This window comes from Triturus cristatus, chromosome 1_1 (assembly GCF_964204655.1).
Source record: "Triturus cristatus chromosome 1_1, aTriCri1.1, whole genome shotgun sequence".
Classification (NCBI taxonomy): domain Eukaryota; kingdom Metazoa; phylum Chordata; class Amphibia; order Caudata; family Salamandridae; genus Triturus; species Triturus cristatus.
The window spans coordinates 101,691,175-101,709,965 of record NC_140579.1 but is presented as its reverse complement, the minus strand read 5'-3'; the positions used below and the strand labels follow the sequence as shown (position 1 = coordinate 101,709,965).

General features: G+C 50.9%; 1 protein-coding gene across 2 annotated transcripts in view; it reads left to right on the top strand.

The window, feature by feature from the left end:
* LOC146869630 (flotillin-1-like) overlaps positions 1–18,791 on the top strand; it is a 202,624-nt gene that overhangs the window by 137,745 nt on the left and 46,088 nt on the right. For both annotated transcript variants that reach the window (XM_085608949.1, XM_085608956.1), the window contains exon 10: positions 3,664–3,709. In XM_085608949.1, coding sequence (XP_085465075.1) covers positions 3,664–3,709 — 46 coding nt within the window. The remainder of the gene's footprint in view (positions 1–3,663; positions 3,710–18,791) is intronic.

Genomic DNA, 18,791 nt, shown 5'->3' with positions numbered 1-18,791 from the left:
GCTCCTTCACGATCACTAGCCCGTTGGCTAGCAGGTCCCCACGAAGGCAACTCCGTATCTACTTGGACTTTCCTGGTTGCTCCAAATGTGCCCTGACTTACCCTCGCTGTGTGAGTCCCTCAGATCTTGCTGGTCTGAACCGCAGTCCTTTCTCTAAATTCCAGTGACTTGCCGTTGCCAAGGCTTGTGGGGTCCATTCTGGTCACCGACACCGCAGCACTTGACAGACTTCATGTGACAGCTCGAATTCGGCTCATGGACTTCGTCGATGCCTCCTGGACCTCGTGGCTGAAGAGTCAAGACACCCATCAACTCACCTGAAGCACCCAACATCGGTGGGCATTGGTCCATCCTGCCCTTGGTCACTGGCTAGTGACCCAGACTCTGTCCCCTCTGTTTTCAGGTTCCGTCCATCCTAAATCCAGGCTTGGATCTCTTCGGACACTTCTCCTCTTCACAGCAGCAGCAGTTCTTTACAGGCTTCCATTGAAATCGACGACGCGACCCGACCCGACATCAAAAGACACCTATGCACCCGGCTTCCCTGGGTGAGGTAACTCGAGTACTCCGGTGCTCACGTGGGTGCTAGCCCTAGAACTTTTTAAGTCCAAAAGGGTTTGGTCCTGACTCGATTAGAAGTGTCCCTAATCTTTAAATTTCCAACCGCGACATTGCCCATAGAAGATAACGGGAACCCACGGTTGTGTTTACACACTGCATACAGTCCCCGTGGGTCCCCTGTGTCACTACCTTGGGTGGTTCCTTGGGGTCCCAGCGATTCTACAGGCTATAGGCCCAGTGTCTATTCCAGTCATGGTTCTTATACCACTTTTTTGGTATATGGTTTGGTATGCCCCTAGGGCCCAAACGTGTATTTGTGCCATTACTGATGCTTGCTCACTTGTAAACTAAGTACTTCGAACTCCAGTCTCATAAAAAGACTAGAGGGGTGTGTTTTATCTTAAATACATATATTTTGAATATATACCTGGTGTGGTTGTCCTTTCATTTGATCATTCAAGAGATTATAGACTGGTAAAACAAGCTGCTTTACATTCCTTCAAGACTCAGCCTGAAGGCTGCTCTCCATAGCTACTACTAGGATAGCTTTCAATAAAGGTTGTCTTTAACCATTCACCATAAGGGGTTGTTTGGACTGATACAAGGTGCCCACTAGAACTAGTGGACAGCATATATCAGGCCACCTTCTCACACTGGCTTGAAGGGGAATCAGGTTCCTAGTGAACTTGTTCTCAGATTTTACGATGTCATCGTGTTTGGAGAACCCCCACATCTCAGCCCCATACAAGGCTGACCCCCAAACCCTTGGCTTCGTAGATTTTAAGTGCAGGAGAAATGCGTTTAGAGTGGGATGTCGAAAACTCTTTAAGTATTGCACCAGGGATCTGTTTTAACCTGGTGGTGGCCTTGCGAATGTGTGGCTGCCAAGACACACCCTCTGAAATGGTAACCTCCCAAAAAACAAATGAATCATCTTGTTCTAGGGGGGATCCTCCCAAGACTTGTTTGCTCGTGAAAGATTTATGCTGCTTAAAGGACATCACCTTAGACTTTGAAGTGTTAATTTCCAGACTCCAGTCCACACAGAATAGAAATTATGGGGGGCATACCCAGGTCAGCCAAAATACTCCACAATTTTTGTCTTGAAATCAAATCGAAAGAAGATTTCAGGTCGACAAACGCGACGTAAAAACGGCCGCCACGGATCAATACAGTTCTCCAGTATGCTAGCATAAATCGAAAGGCCTTGTCATTAGTTGATACCCTGGTGCGGAAGCCTGCTTGAAAGGGGCTAAGAATGCTAAACTAGTCTATCCAATTTTGTATCTTATCTAGTAGATACCAACTAAAAATCTTCTGAATGCAATCTATAAGGCTTATTGGTCAATAGAAACAGTCTGAAACTGCCAGGTCAGTTTCTTCCTGAACCGGAACACAATCAACCCACGGACGGTTTTGGCCTGATTGGGCCTCCTCGGTCAGGTGTAGCTTTGCTCCAGTGGCACAATTAGGGGGATTGCACCCGGAAGTTCTGGATGGACTGTTCCCATGACGAGCAGGGTCAGAACTCATTTGCATAAGATAGACCTTTGTGTAGATTGGCATAGTGGGTAAAAAACGATGGACTGGAATGATACCCCGAGCACCTGCCAGTGGTTAGACTATTTGCAGCGTCCTCACATCACCTTCTGGGTATTAAGAAATGACGTAAGTGGCCAAGCGTGTGCCCAGACGTGGGTCCCTTGCTCACTGCGCCATATGAGCTATACTTTACTGACAGTAGGCTGTAACTATTGTGGGGTTGCTTGTAACTAGTGTGGGGTAGCTTGCTGGCCCTTCTGAAGTGACCCTTGCCTGGCAGTTTAGGCTGAACTGTTCCCATGAGAAGTATCAATACTGATCTGCATAAGACAGGCCTCTGACTAAAGTGGCACAGTGGGAGAAAAACTATGGGTTGGAATGCTACCCGAGAGATTGCCAGTGGTTAGACTATTTGCAGCGTCCTCCCATCACCTTTTCTGTGTCTTAGGAAACACTGTAAGTGGGCAAGCGTTCACCCAGACGTGGGTCCCTTCCTCACGGTTCAATATGAGCTTTACTTTACTGACAAGCCCTTAGTGGGCTGGAACCATTGTGGGGTAGCTTGTTGGCCCTTGTAAAGGTTAGAATATTTGCAGGCATTAATCCGATCACCTTTTTCTGTGGATTGTGTGTTTAGGCTTGTCAGGCTTCAGACGTGACACCCTTTGCGTGTAGGAACCAGAGTATCTCAGTGCATCTTTAGTCGTGTGCGTCTTCCACATTCATAACACCTGCGGTCAGTAGTAGAGCATGTACCAGTGTGCGGGAGGCTGTAGCTGCCACATGTGCAGTCTAACGGTAGAGCGCTTTGTGGCATGAGTGTCTTGGAGGTGACCGAAGAGTGTTGCCTGCACCTTCCTCCCTCCATCTCCAGGCAGTAACCCTGCTTGAAGTCCAGCAGGGTGGGCAGCCATTGCCGTTTCAAGGGTCCCAGCCGACATGTATGTTGACTCATGCTTTTTCTGATCTTAGTTCACCTCACCATGAACACATGTGGATAGCACAACCGCTTCTCCTCTATATGTCACTCTCTCGACACAGGGACGGTGTCTCTCCAGCCACTGAGACAGTCTCCTGTGCATTCCTCGCTAGGACAGCCAACACACCAAGACACCACTTGTCGAGTCCTAGAATTTATTTTATCAGATCAGTGTATTCTGGATTTTGGTGGCGTGGTCTGATCTATTGAGCCAGCTGAACTTACACACCCACATTTGGTTAGAAAAGAAGGAAAGCCCTTGTCTGGACAGGGAGCCATCGGGTCATACTGCACATCCACCCCCCCTTGCCACTCCCTGAAACAGACTTCATCCTTCTATATCCCTTTTTCTCTGTGCTTCCTTGCCAATTCTCTCCCCCATCTGAGACACTCTTCCATGTGTTGGCTTTTTAAGTCTCCCTGCACTTGGATATTCTCCAGCCTGCCTCCCTCCACTCTTTCCCTTTCTCTCAAACCTTTGACAGGCTTGTCACTGGACACCTCCCTTGTGCACTTCCTCTGCCTTGTGCTCCCTCTCCTGGAGACTGATGTTCACTTGCATTCTCTTCTCTCCTGTCCAGACTGAAGATGATCATGCAGGCAGAGGCAGAAGCGGAGTCGGTCAAGGTAAGTTGTCACTTCTGTACCTAGCTTCGAGTTCCCTCATGCTGTGGGCTGCCTGCAGGTCTGCTTGGTTCCTCTGTGATTGACTTACCTTGAGGACCAAACTGAAATCATTCTTCATGTGCACTCTCTTCTGACCCCTGGCATCCAGTGTGCTGCATGCACCTTTGAACCCCTGACTCAATGTTTTCTCTCCTGTCCTCCTCAGCTCCCTGGTGCTGCATGCTTTCTGCAGGCCTCACTGAGCCATGACAGTGTGCTCCTTGCCTCCTGATGTCCTGCCTGCTGCACCCTGCCTGCGGATTCTAGTGCCTCCTGGTTCATGTGCTGTACCTGCTGGCCTCACTGACTCCCAGGGTGCTGTGTGCAACCTTGTATCCCCCTGTCTCCAGACTTCCTGCATGCTGCACACTCCCTGCACACTCTGTTGTCTCCTGATTTCCTCTGTAGTCCCTGCGGGCCACACCCGTTCCCTGGTTGCTGCATACTGTCCCGTGCTCGCCTTCCTAACTCTTGGCTCTGTGTATTGCGCTTTGCCTACATGGATCCCTTTTGGAGCATGAAATGTTTACTGGATTCACGTGCTGTACATTATTCCACCATCTAGTGGTTGTGCCAGAAGTGCTAGGTGTCGACATGGATGGAGCCTGAATGACTCACTGTGATGTCGATCCTAAGCCCATAATGCCTCCTAACGTCACCTTTAGATTTGATTTCTGCCACGGTGTTCAGAGGTTCATCATGTGAGCGAGAATTAAAAACAAAAATACAGGTATCCAACGGATCGCTAAAGGTCCTCGAACGAGTAGCAGAGGTCGATGCTGGATCGAGGTTTTCAGGAATATCCTGGGAGGGTGAGGAGTGGGAGGGGGGTTCTTCACTGTAGTCTCAGAAGGAGCCTTTGTGGCAGTGGTGGTGGTGGGGGGGGGGGGGGGGGTGGGGGGGCTGGGATTCCTGGTGGTGCTTGTATTATGAGCACGAGCTTCAAGTTCTGCCCGGATCGTCATCAGGCGTTTGCCTTGAGCTTCCAGAATGTATGTCCTCCTACCGAGGGGCCATAAGTCCAAGGATTGCTGCGCAGATTCGCATTTTAAACCAAAACCCTTGGTACATAAAAAACATTTCACCTGATCACTGGGCAGCTGGAAGAGAAGGGCATTAGAGGCAGAGATGGACCCTTGATGAAAATGAAGAGGGTCTGTGAGGAATCTGTGGCAGCGCAGAAGAATACCTCAACCACTGGAGGGCAGCAAGCCTAGATCGGAGTTGGAGCTTCCTTGGAGTAAAGGCACACAACAAGCAGTCGTAGAGGAGCAGCTAGAGGTCGGAAATGAGGCATGCCATTACACACAGAGACAGACACAGAATACATGGTGTTCGACATGCAGGAGAAAGAAGAGACCCTATGGGAGGACATGGCAGCCGACTCACCGCAGGAGGAGGCGGACATGAATCCCTTTGAGAGCATCCCAATTGATTACATTTCAATGGACCATGGAGAGTGTTGGACTTTGCCCTTTTTGCAGGGTCATCTCTAAACGTTTTGCCTTCCTCCTGCATTTTTTCTGACCTGTTGTTGGCTGTTTTATGAATCTGGGCACTTTACCACTGCTGTTCAGTGCTAAAGTGCGTATGCTCTCCCCATTGTAAATTGATATGTTGGTTGGATTCCATGATTGGCTTATTTGGTTTACTGTCAGACCCCAGTAAAGTGCACCTGGAGTGCCAGGGCGTGTAAATACAAATGCCGCTGGTGGGCTCGCAGCACTGGTTGTGCCACCCACAGAAGCGGCCTGGTAAAATGTGTCTAGGGTCTGCCATCGCAGAACCTGCGTGCAGTCTGGTACTGACATCCTGACTGGCAAGTGCCCACACTTGCCAGCCCCTCAACCTTCCCTTAACTTCATGTTAGTCACCCCTCTGGTAGGCCCAAGGGCAGGGTGCGTTGTAAGTATAAGGTAGGACAAGCCCTGATGTGCGTGGCATGTCCTAATAGTGAATTACCGCCATTTTCGTTTTTCACTATTGTAAGGCTACCCTGTTCTCATAGGCCAGAATGGGCTGTTAAGATTGTTACATCCTATGATCCTAACATGCCCAGGGAACATGGTAGAAGATCGAGTTTAGTATGCCTGAACTCAGAATAATAAGGTACATCTTTTCGTAAGGTTTATTTTAATATTCTGCGCTTGCAAATGCCACTTTTAGAACGTTGGCCTTTGCTTGCCTAACCATTTCAGCCCGCCTCTGCGTGATGTGTATCTGCTGTCTGGCTTGTGTGAGTGACAGGGCTGGGGAAACCCAGATGGGCAGGGCTAGGTAGACGGGCGGTGAATAGAAAGATTGACAGGTAGATGGGTGGGAGGAGTACACCTGAACTCAGAATAGGACTGTGCTCTGCCACCACAATGCCGGCTCCGCCCCCTGTGGAGCGTCTGATGACTCTGCCCTGCACTCTGAAAGAAGAAGCCTGCATCGCGTCAACAAAGTGCTCCAGAACTGGACTGAACTAGGCAAGGGCCCCCCTGGCCTGGGAGAACAAAAGAAATGCAGTGTAAATGTAGGGGCCCTGCTCCTAAGAAATCAGATCCGCTTTTGACCCAAGAAGAATCTCTGCCTGAGGAGGAGGCACCGGGAAAGCTGTAAGGAGGAAGACTGGCCCTATCCTGGGGGACTGGCCTGCAGTGGTGACCTTGCTGCCAAAAGGAGAGAAGAGGAACCTTTTGCTGAAAACTGTGCTTTATTTTACTTTCAAGAACTTGTGCTTTTCAAAACGATCTCCAAGGGCTTGGAAGCAAGCTTGCCCCCTGAACTGAGCCCCTGGACCATTGGGCTCAACCTTACCTACACTCGCCCGCCGCTGGACTGTGATGTTCCTTCCCTCGCCGGAGTCGTGACTCTTGTGCCCCCCAGCCCCTCCTTGAGCCGTGACCTGACTGCTTAACCGCACCTGCCTTGGGAAGAGCCTCGCTTGATCTGAGCCGCTCCCCCGACGCCGTGCTGGGCTGCCCGTCACCTCGCTCGCCAGAGGTTCCCTGTGCACTTTCACCCCTCCCGCCGGAATCGGCGTTGTGAGCATCTTCCATCCTCGGACGGCCCGGACGCAGACTGCGTGCCCGACTGCCCCGCTTTGTTCAGTTGCCACCTGCAACACCCCGCTCTTGCCGTGAGCCTGAAGGATCAGACCTCCATCGTGAAGTGTGGGAGCCCCGGACGCCGCCTCGCCCTTTTGACGAAGAGCCGCTGAAATCCCGCACCCTTCACATCAAGAAACAAGGTACTGTACTAACGAAATCAACCGCGAGTTCGCATCGGATCCAGGGTCCGCAACGTTCTGATTTCCCTGTCATCTACCGCGTGCTTCCCGGTTGCCGCCTCAGCGCGAAGTGCGCTGAGGCCCACAGTCACCTTTGTGCCCGCCTAAGAACTTTCTGTAACAAAGAGAACTTTACCATATTTATAGAAATTGTGGCCCCCCCGTTCCACCGTTACTGGGCCTTGTACTGAATCTGCTGCAACTACATAAAAATCTTATTTTCGTATACAACCTGATTGGTGTCCGTTTCTGGTGCATGCAAGGGGTTTACTGTATGTATAATCGCAATTGCTTAACAGTGTACGCCTGAGGTTTAGCATTGACTGCTCGTGCCACGCACCTAGAGGGTGAGCGGGGGTTATTCTGAGGAGTCATCCTTCGCCCTGACTAGAAGTAAAGGGTCCCTGCTTGTCGCTGGTACTTACCTGCGCCAACCAGAGCCCCCTCATTTCTAACAGAGAAGTAAAGAGGGCAGCGGATTTGTTCGGGGTCCAAATGGAGGGCGCATAATTCCTTTGAGAGACCTTGAATCCAATCCATCAGAAAAATCTGTTTTTGTCTATGCTCCCAAGTATACTTCAGGGTCAGGGAGGAATGTAATAAGCCAGCAGCCTCTAAGGCTGTGATTCCATAGACACAAAAGAATTGTAAGGCATCAGTGCAGGGCCAGAAATACATAGAACGCATACAGAGCCAGACTCCCTCATAGTCTGTACCTCCAAGAACAGAGCAGAGTCACCAGCCACCATGGGCCCATCACTGGATGACGACAGGGAAAGCTTGGAAGCGGTGGGTAGAAACACGGAGAGGGCTGTAGTCAACCAGGGGAGGGGTACCAACCCTAATGCACTATTGAATAGGCAGCCAATCACCATTGTGAAGACATGGAAGGTATTTTGTAGTATCCCCACCCCCCAGAGGAGCACCAAGAGAGGGCTGAAGCCGTGAGCGAAGAGGGGAAAACATGTCTACAATGAGCCCTTGAGTCAGTGGACACAGGAAGTACACAGAAGGTACACAGAAGCACAGACTTGACATCAAAGACCTACCACTCCTGGAAACCACCTGCCTGTTGATGGAAGAATCCTGGGAGGGCATGAAGGATGGTAACACAACAGCAAAGGCCTGGGGTGCACCGCAGACTATGCAGGGACCCTTTTAAAGAGGCTGTATCGCTGAAAAGAGGTCAGTGGAGACCGCTCTACAGTCCTCAGTCACAACAACAAACCACAGGTGTCCGTATACCCAGACTACATACAATGGTAGCAACCACGAGAGTCTGTACCAAGTCTGTTGGCAATAGTACCAGGCAACAGGCCATTCATGTCTGCCCTTTTGTGGGCGAGTCGCTGGTAAAGACGGACTGGATTCAACAATGTGGAAGGAATATTCAGATAGTGTGAAGCTGCTTTTTTATTTGGAGTTCACAGAAAATTGGAAGAAATCTTTCCCAGTACTGGAGACGGAGAAAACACTTCGGGGGTCAGAAGTGGACACAGCGAAGAGACAATGTCCTACCCAGCCACGCCGAGGGTTCTGGCATTGCAGGATCAGTTCGCGTTTTTAGAGACGTTTCTGATGGTGATCGCAGTTATGAAGATGTTGGAAATGATGGCTTCATGCATTTATTTGATGCTCAACACAAGACTGGCTCCCAATCCCACCCAGGAGCGGCCGAGCGTCTACCTGATACAAACGCAGCATCCAGTGGTTGTCACGTACAGAGCCAGCAAAGAACGGAAATGGTGGAAAAACAAATGTGCTCCAGGAGAGGCCGTTCAAGACACCTCTGCCGCGAGCCATCATTACAACAGATGCGTCACACGTGGTTGAGGTGCACACATGAGACAGATCAAGATACTGGTCTCCTGTCACCCCGAGGGACAGTGAAATAAAAGAGCTCAAAACGATCGGTCTAGTTATAGGCGCTTTACAAAGTCAAATCCAAAACACGGGGGTTCAGATTTGGACCTTTAACACAGCAGAAAGATTCTGTCTGAACAAGCGGGGTGACAGCCTCGGCTCTAACCCACTGTCAGACTAGCGCACAGCAACTGCAGGTGGTTAATTCTATAAAAAGCATCCGTCTGCAGTCAGTCATCTATCTGGGGTAGAAACGTGCAAGCAGATGAGGCAAGGAGACAGTCCGGCATCTCTCACAGTTGGGACCAAAACAGTCATCGGTATACAACTTGTTCCACTGGGGAAAAATGACCCTAATGGACTTCTTTTAAACCGTAGAAAACAAAAAATGCTAAATCTGCGCACCCAGCCACACTGTCCCCAGGCAGGTGAGAATATACTGTTGATAGAGAGGTTTTGGAAATCAGTGTTCGCTTTTAGTCTGCTGCCACATATTCCAGGGGTTTGGGAGGAGTTCAAGTCATCTAACACAATAACACTTGTGGTACCAAGATGGCCGCTGCAGGTTTGGTACCCTTAGCTAAGTCAGTCCGGACAGGGCAAGAGTTTGTGGCTGCCCGAGGCCCCCGCAGGGGGCCACTAAAGAGGGCAGCCCTCTAGTGCCACTGGGGCACCCCACACCCCCCTTATGGTCGGGGACCCTGGGAGAATTCCCCCCCCTAGACTTGTGCGGCGCGCAAGGTGTGCGTCACGTCCGGTGCGCGAGGACTGGGGGAGGTCTATATAGGCCTCCCCCACCATCTGGACGTCCTCTGACATGATTTTGATTTCCTGTCCGGCGATGACGATGATCGGACGTGTCGGGACACGATGATCGGACATTCCTGGGAGGCCATTTTGCTCCAGCGCCGAGACGGGGAACGGATTTTCCTGCATTGGTGGTGACTCCGGTGGTGATCCCTGGATCAGCGACGCTCGTGGCTTCTTACCAGCAGAGAAGGACATGCCTGATGAGTGACCCCCAGGATCCCTGCCAAGCAGCCAGCCAGCAAGTCGACCTGGTGAGCCCCATTTTCTATCCCTTGTGATAGATGGGCCCTGCTTTCTTGTTTTACTTATCTCGTATGCCGATTTTTGCTTGATTGCTTGCTTAATTTGCTCTGTTTGATTTTATAATCTGATTACAATGTATTATTGATGCACTCTGCTTGACTGATTCTTATTCAGATTGCAATTTATCATTTATGCGCTCTGCTTGATTGATTTTTTTATTCAGATTGCAATTTATCATTTATGCGCTCTGCTTGATTGATTTTTTTATTCAGATTGCAATTTATCATCTATGTGCTCTGCTTGATTGATTTTTTATTCAGGTTGCAATTTATCATTTATGCGCTCTGCTTGATTAATTTTGCACTGCAATTCAACATTTATGTGCTCTGCTTGATTGATTTTTTATTCAGATTGCAATTTATCATTTATGCGCTCTGCTTGATTAATTTTGCACTGCAATTCAACATTTATGTGCTCTGCTTGATTGATTTTTTATTCAGATTGCAATTTATCATTTATGCGCTCTGCTTGATTAATTTTGCACTGCAATTCAACATTTATGCGCTCTGCTTGATTGACTTTGTACTGAGATTCATCATATATGCGCTCTGCTTGATTGCTTGATTCTTTTGTGCTTCGATTTTCGGCGGGAGACTCGCGGTCCGACCCGCTCCGCCCTCTCTCCCACTCCTCTAAGGTGCTGGGCCTGCGTCTCCCTGGCTTGACCGGGGCCAGGCTGCGCACTGCAGTGGAGAGGGACTGAGAGTCCATACCCTGTGCGGCTGAACCCCAAAGCTCGGCCTTCGCCCTCTGGTTCGCCCGGCTACCCAAGGCGCTCCACTGCACCCCCACCAAGCAGCCCCAACCATGGAGAAAGACGTCACGGCTCAATCCGGCAACACCGAAGACAACATGGAATGGAAGACTAAGGCATAGAGGACGTGACTCGTGGCCGAACTCACCAGAAAAAGCAGCAAAGCTTGCCCGCGCACCCCCCACAAGCAACACGATTCCAACCTCAAACCGCTATCTGGTTCTCCAAAGTACCCAGGACAATGACGCCCACCCTCAGGACCATACGGCATCTGAACCCGGGACCTCTTCAGGTCCCACAAAGCGACTACGGATCCCTCCCATCATCCTGAAGAACTTAGCCACCCACAAGGTCCTCGTGGAGCACCTTCACAATCAAGCCCCGGCAGGACCACGCCAAGATTATGCTCACCACATCGGAGGACTATAAGAGCGTGACCAGCATGCTCACAGAAAAAGAAAATGGAGTACCACACCTTTTCAATGACCGCTGCAAAAGCCCAGCGCTTTGTAATACGGGGGCTCCCAGCAAACGCATCCCTTGGGCACATCACTTAGGACTTATCGGAACTTGGACTTCCAGTCAAAAATATAACGCAGATCGCCTCTCCAGCGGACAAGAACAAGAAGTTTCCCCTCTTTGTGGTAACCCTGTCGGCAAGCAAGGATGGGAAGCCAGCAGACCTCTCAGCAGTCACACGGCTCTGCAGTTGCACCGTCACCACAGAAGCACCTTGAGGGAAACGAGGACCGGTCATGTGCTACAACTGCCAGCGCTTGGGGCACACCTCTGCTTTCTGCCACCAGAAGCCAAAGTGCGTACGCTGTGGAGGCGAGCACACCTCTAACCAATGCACTAGGAACCGAGAAACCGAACCAGCAATATGTGCTAACTGCACAGGACCCCACCCAGCAAGCTATCACGGCTGTCCCTACCTGCAGAAGGCAAAGAAGGATGGACCGCGCAAACCCCCCCAACCACAAAAGACTTCCCCACACTCAACTGCAAAAGACCAGGGACAAAGGAAGACTTACAAACCCGCATTGGCACACAGGATCCCAACTGGCAATCCAACCAACAGCCATAGTGACGCGCGTGTGGATGGAAGAACATACGCAGAAGTAACAGGACCCAAACAGGACAGCCCACCACCAACACCAACACCACCACCAACTGCCCCAGCACCATCCTTTGAAATAGGCTCAGCCATCAACTGGCAGGAACTCGTCACAAAGATTGCGAAAACAGTCGCAGACATGAACCTCCACCCTTTGGTGACAATGGTGGCGAATCTTGTCGCCGGACTTTTACACGGTGAAGAAAACACCCGCAATGGCAGCACAATCTAAAGGAAACTCCCTCTTCTTGATGTGGAATGCTAACAGCATTCAGAAGAAAACTGCAGAACTCCTGCACGTGATGGAAACCATGGATGTGAGTATAGCGCTTATCTCCGAGACCCATCTCCAAGGAAGCCAGAAGCTCAACTTAGCAAACTACAGGGTGTACCGCACAGATCGCACCACCGGAGCCAAGGGTGGAGGAACAGCGGTGATTGTCAGCACAATAGTGAAGCACCACGAGATCTCACTACCACCAGTGGGGAGTATTGAAGCAACTAGCATACAGATCCAGACATCTGCAGGCCCCTACGGCTGATTGCCGCCTACTCACCCCCAGGCAAGCTAAGCCCGAAGGACTTGGATGCTTTATTGGACCCCCGCATCCCAACATTAATTGGCGGCGACCTAAATGCCAATCACCAGTGCTGGAACTCTCACGCGGTAAACAGCAAAGGACACGCTCTACTTGCCCACTCAAAGAAGGAGGACTTTGTAGTGGCTGGCCCAACTCAACCAACACACTTTCCAGGCACTGCACTGCATAAACCGGACATTCTGGACATCGTCGTCATGAAGAATCTCTCCCAGTCCATGGAGCTGGAAACCTTAACTGCACTGACGTCCGACCACAACCCAGTATTGATCACAGTTGGTGACGTGCTTGAAGACCAGCAACAGGGCACCGGACACAACTACAAGAAGGCAGACTGGAGCCTATACAAGAGAAGCCTGGAGGAGACACTGGTCCCTGGCCCCCTACGCTGCATTGAAGACATTGACCAGGCAGTTCACCACTTCACAGCTGCAGTCCACAATGCTATCGAGCGCAGCGTTCCCGAGCAGAAACTCCAATGCTGCTCAATCTACGACCTCCCGAAGGGCATCAAGCAGTCGATTGCTGACAAGAACAGAGCCCGGAGAGAGCGGCATAGGAATCGCACCCCCGACCTGCTGAAGAAGTACAATGAGCTGACAAGACAGCTGAAGATGCAAATAAGCCAGCACAGAGGTGAAAAGTGGGAATCAGCTACGGCTAACTTAAAGGACGGGACAACTCTCTCTGGAGAATGACCCGACGCTTGACTGGGAAGAAGGAACCAAACCCACCGATACAAGGGAAGACTCACTTGGCATGCAGCAACAGGGACAAGGCTGAGGTCTTCGCTAACACGTTGGTGGCATCCTTCAGGCCTAACCATGCAAGCAAACTGGCAGCAGAAGTCGAGCAAGAGGTCGCTAAGCACCACCAGGAGCACCCACCAGAAACAGAAGATACGAGTTACTGGCCCTGGTAAAGACACTAAAAAACGTCAAGGCACCAGGAAAGGACAGAATAGCCAACCAAGCCATCAAGATGCTCCCAGATGCCGCAGTGGATCACCTTGCTGAGATATTCAACGCGTGTATGCAGCACCAGTATTTCCCTAATGCCTGGAAAGAAGCAAGAGTCATCGTATTCCCCAAGGCTGGGGAACCACTATGAGATCCTGCAAATTACCGTCCTATAAGTCTGCTATCTGGCCTATCAAAGCTCTTCGAAAAAGATATCCTTGCCCGTCTTGTGGACTTTGCGACAAGCGAAAACCTCCTCGCCAAAAAACAGTTTGGTTTACGGAAAGACCACTCAACCAATCACCAACTCCTCAGAGTTGTGGACATCATCAGCCATGGATTCAACATCAACAAGTCTACTGGAGTAGTCTTTCTGGATGTAGCAAAAGCATTCGACCGAGTATGGCATGAGGGACTGCTTTACAAACTTATCAAGCTCATGTTTCCAAGCTACCTGATTAAACTGCTGTCTAGCTACTTGTCAAAACTGACCTTTCACGTGGCGGTACGAGACGAATGCTCAACGTCACGCCCAATCCTTGCTGGAGTGCCTCAGGGATCAATCCTAGGACCATTCCTCTTTAACATATTCACAAACGACATCCCCACGGACCTAAAGAAGACTGATCTGGCTCTTTACGCCGATGATGCTGCAGTCATCTCCCAATCCTTCAGCGAAAAGGAAGTGGCTAAGAACCTTGAAGCATCACTCAGCAGACTCTCCGAATGGTACAGCGACTGGCAGATCACCCTGAACACAAGCAAAACCACAGCAACATTATTCACCAGGAAGCTGAACAGAAAACACCCACCGATCCTCCTCAATGGGGATGAGATCAAATGGGAAAACAGCAGCTCCTACCTGGGGGTGACTCTGGACTTTTTATTTATTTATTTTATTTTGAGAATTTGTAAAGCGCGACTGACACCTTGCAGGCTTCCTGGCGCTGGAAATTACTCTGTTAACGGATAACCGGGAGAACAGTCAGACGGACAATTTATTTGGGGAAGAGCCAGGTCTTGATACGTCTCCTGAATGGAAGAAGCTGTGATATCTGACGTATGTCAGTGGGCAGGCTGTTCCACAGCTTGGCCGCTGCAACACTGAAGGATCTGCCCCCTGTTCTGGTTCTGTTGAATCTGGGCACCTTTACCAGACAGGCAGAGGATGAACGTAGGTCTCTGGCAGGAGTGTACCACAGAAACAGGGCTTGCAGAGGTTTGGGTCCAAGTCCATGCAGAGCCTTAAAGACAATGCAGAGGGACTTGAAGGCCACTCGTTGTTTTAAGGGTAGCCAGTGTAGCTCAGCCAGAGCCGCTGTGGCCGAGGCCCTCCTCGTCCAGCCATGAGCCAGCTTGGCGGCGGCAGACTGAATTTGCTGTAGTCGGTCCATCATCGTGACTGGAGACTCCAGGAGCAGGGCGTTGCAATAGTCAAGGCGACTGAGTATCGTGCACCTGACTATCGACGCCCTGGCTTGTGCCGGGAGAAGAGGCATGATTTTCCGCAGTGATCGAAGCAGGGCTGTGCAGATCCCCACAGTTTTCATCACCTGGGTTTCCATACTTAATTTGTTGTTCAGCATGGCTCCCAGGTTGCGCACCGAAGGAACTGGCAGAGGTTTGTCTCTAAACTCCGGGGGCCAAAATTCATTCGGAAACTGACGGGGTATCTTAGTGCCTGAGCAAAACAGGACCTCCGTTTTAGCGGAGTTGAACTGGAGGGAGTTTCTGTGTAGCCATCCAGCCGTCTCTCTTAGGCAGTCGTGGAAGGTGGAAAAAGGAATGGCATCTTCACCTTCCCACGAGAGGATGAGCTGTGTGTCATCCGCGTAATTTATTGTTTTGACCCCAAAGGATAGGATCAATTTGATTAGCGGGATGAGGTACACATTAAAAAGGATGGGGCTGATGGAGGAGCCCTGAGGGACTCCCTGGGGTACTGGTGCAAAGGCGGATTGAAAAGGGGGAAGGGAGACAGCCTGTCTTCTGTCCCGAAGGTAGGAGTGAAACCAGAGCAATGCAGTGCCTTCCACTCCCACTTCACCAAGTCTCTGCAGCAGCCTACCATGGTTGACCGTGTCGAATGCGGCAGACAGGTCCAACAGTATCAATGCCACTGGCTGGCCCCTGTCTGCACGCATGCGAAGATCCTCCATGGCAGTTAAGACTGCTGTTTCGGTGCCGTGGGCAGGACGGAACCCGAACTGGTGATCGTCAAGAAGGTTGTTTTGTTCTAGGTGGGCGGACAGGCACGAACTGACCCATCGTTCGGCGACCTTCGCTGGGAAAGGCAGCAGAGAGATGGGTCGGTAGTTGGAAAGACAGTCTGGGCTCAGGGAGGGTTTCTTCAAGAGAGGGGTGATTAGTGCCTGTTTCCAAGGGGTTGGGACAAAGCCACTGTGCAAAGACTGGTTGCATATTAGGCGCATGGTATCAAAAAGTTCATTACCAAAATTTTTCCAGATTTTTGGAGGTAGGGGGTCGAGTGGAGAACCCGAGGTGATACCAAGCGCAAGTCTTTCAAACTCGAAGGCCGGGATTGGAGGAAATTCCCACAGTCTAGCCAAGAGGACAGAGCCTGGAGACGACAAGTTTCGCGAGCTGGTGTCTGGTCTCTGCGTGTTAGAAGTTTCTGAAGAGGGAGGTGTTTTCAGGTTGTGAATAATGGTGTTTATTTTATTAATGAAAAACACTGCAAGGTTGTCGCAGAGGGCTTGGGTAGGAGGCTGTGTAGAGGTGACACAGTCCGGATTGGTTAGGTTTTTGAGTATTTGAAAAATACTTTTTGAGCTGTTCGTGGCGTTGGTGATGATGGAGCAATAATGTTTAGCCTTATTTTGGGCGATGGCAGTTTTATACTCCCGGAGGTTTACTTTCCAGATGGTTTTGTGAGTGTCAGAGTAACCCTGCCTCCATTTTCTCTCTGCTTGTCTGCATGCTAGTTTGAGAGCTCCTAAGGAGTCATCAAACCATGGGGCCGGCGCTCGTCTCTGTGGTTTGCCCTTTTTCAGAGGGACGAGGCGTTCCGAGGTGCTGGAAATCCTTGTACAAAGGGAAAGATAATTGGCCTCGACTGGTTGAGTAATGGAGAAACTGTCTTCCACTTCAAATACTGGGCCATTCAGTCTGAGTTTGTCCAGAGCCTTCCAGTCTCTGTACGGGGGTACATGGCCGTGGAATGCCGGTCTGCAAGACCTGCTACCTACTATATGAAATTTGATGAGTGCATGGTCAGTCCAGCACATTGGCAGAATGTCGCTCAGAAGTGCTAGCTGGGGGGAGGAGAAGATTAAATCGAGCTGGTGCCCTGCTGCGTGTGTGGGTTTGTTCACTAGCTGGGAAAGTCCCAGTCCTTCACAGGCGAGTAGGAGATTGTTGAGTGCAGAATCGAGGCTGCCGTTGGGCCAAAGGTTGAAATCGCCCAAAACAATCAGGTTGTTGTGAGAGGTAGCCATATTAGTGAGGGAGGTGAGGAGCGACTGCTGCTGAGTAGAATTAAAAGCTCCCGGCGGGCGGTAGCAGATCACCGCCGTAAAGGTAGTACCAAGGTGACAGTCGATGGAAAGGCCAAGTATTTCGGTCCCGACCACTGGGTCCATAGCAATAGTTTTTGCTGACCAGGACGCTCTATAGATTACACCGACACCACCGCCCCGCCCCTTAGGTCGTGGGAGATGCAGGATTTTGAAGTCTTGTGGGCAAGCCCAGTCCAGTTCTATATTGCAGTCAGAGTGGGTCCAAGTTTCCGTCAGGAATAAAGCATCAAGATGATGATTATCTATGAGCTGGGCGATTTCGTGAGCGTGTTTGGGCAGGGACCTGACATTCAGCAAGCCACCAGTGAATAAGCCTTTGCGCGCAAAATCGTGCAGAGGATAGGCGGTGTCTTGGAAGGACAATTGTCCTTCATGAGCGAAGTCTCTAAGGAGGAGTAGAGCCTCACGCGTCAAGTGTGGAGAGCTACTGGTGGACGGGGGGATCGTGGCCGCGGGTGGCGCACCGGGCGCTGCCGAGGCGCGGACGAGCGCAGACGAGCTTGCCTTAAGCGCGCCTTCGGCGCGCAAACGGCGCTCCCGCTGCGCTCGTCCGCTGCGCTTGTGTGGCCGACACATTTATGGCAATGTTGTGGGCGTGGCCTCGCAAGGGGCGTGGCTCGCCTTCGAACCGCGAACCTGTCTCAGCGCTGGTTGCCGCTGTCTCAGGAGTGCCTCAGAGGGTCTGCTAGGCGCGTGAGGGCAGCGCTTTTCAGTGCAGGTGAGGTTAAAATGGCCAAAACACAAGAATACAAGTAATTTTTTAAAAATAAACGAAAGTACCGTCCTCCGGCTTTCCGCCTCAGAGGAATTTACAAAGTGATGTTTGTTGCGCTGCGATCAGCGTTTATAAGGGATCCTGGGTGGGCGTGGCCTCGCAGGGGGCGTGGCTCGCCTCCGAACCGCGATGGCGGTGTGTTTGTGGAATCCTGTCTCAGCGCTGGTTGCCGCTGTCTCAGGAGTGCCTCAGAGGGTCTGCTAGGCGCGTGAGGGCAGCGCTTTTCAGTGCAGGTGAGGTTAAAATGGCCAAAACACAAGAATACAAGTAATTTTTTAAAAATAAACGAAAGTACCGTCCTCCGGCTTTCCGCCTCAGAGGAATTTACAAAGTGATGTTTGTTGCGCTGCGATCAGCGTTTATAAGGGATCCTGGGTGGGCGTGGCCTCGCAGGGGGCGTGGCTCGCCTTCGAACCGCGATGGCGGTGTGTTTGTGGAATCCTGTCTCAGCGCTGGTTGCCGCTGTCTCAGGAGTGCCTCAGAGGGTCTGCTAGGCGCGTGAGGGCAGCGCTTTTCAGTGCAGGTGAGGTTAAAATGGCCAAAACACAAGAATACAAGTAATTTTTTAAAAATAAACGAAAGTACCGTCCTCCGGCTTTCCGCCTCAGAGGAATTTACAAAGTGATGCTAAACTCACATGGCGAAACCACATAGAGAAGACCTGCCAGAGCAACAAAACTGTCTGCATTATACCCACTCCTGAAGACCAAGTCGATGCCCTTGCAGAGCAAGGTGCGAGTAATCACCGCAATAATTCGACCAATCATGACGTACGCTTCACCAGTTTGGAGTGGCTGCCGCCCGCAGCATCGGAAAGACCTGCAGAGACTACAGAGCAGGGCCTTACAGATTGCAGCAGGTGCTCCAATCTTCACAAGAACAGCAGACCTCCACAGAGACCTAGGCGTTGAGATGTTGGATGACCATCTCCGCAAACTCAACAGGACATTCTACAAAGGATTGGATCAAAAAGATAACCCACTGATCAGGAAACTTGCAGACATTTCTACAAACCCATTTGACCGCTACCCGAGGCCCATCGAAGCGCTA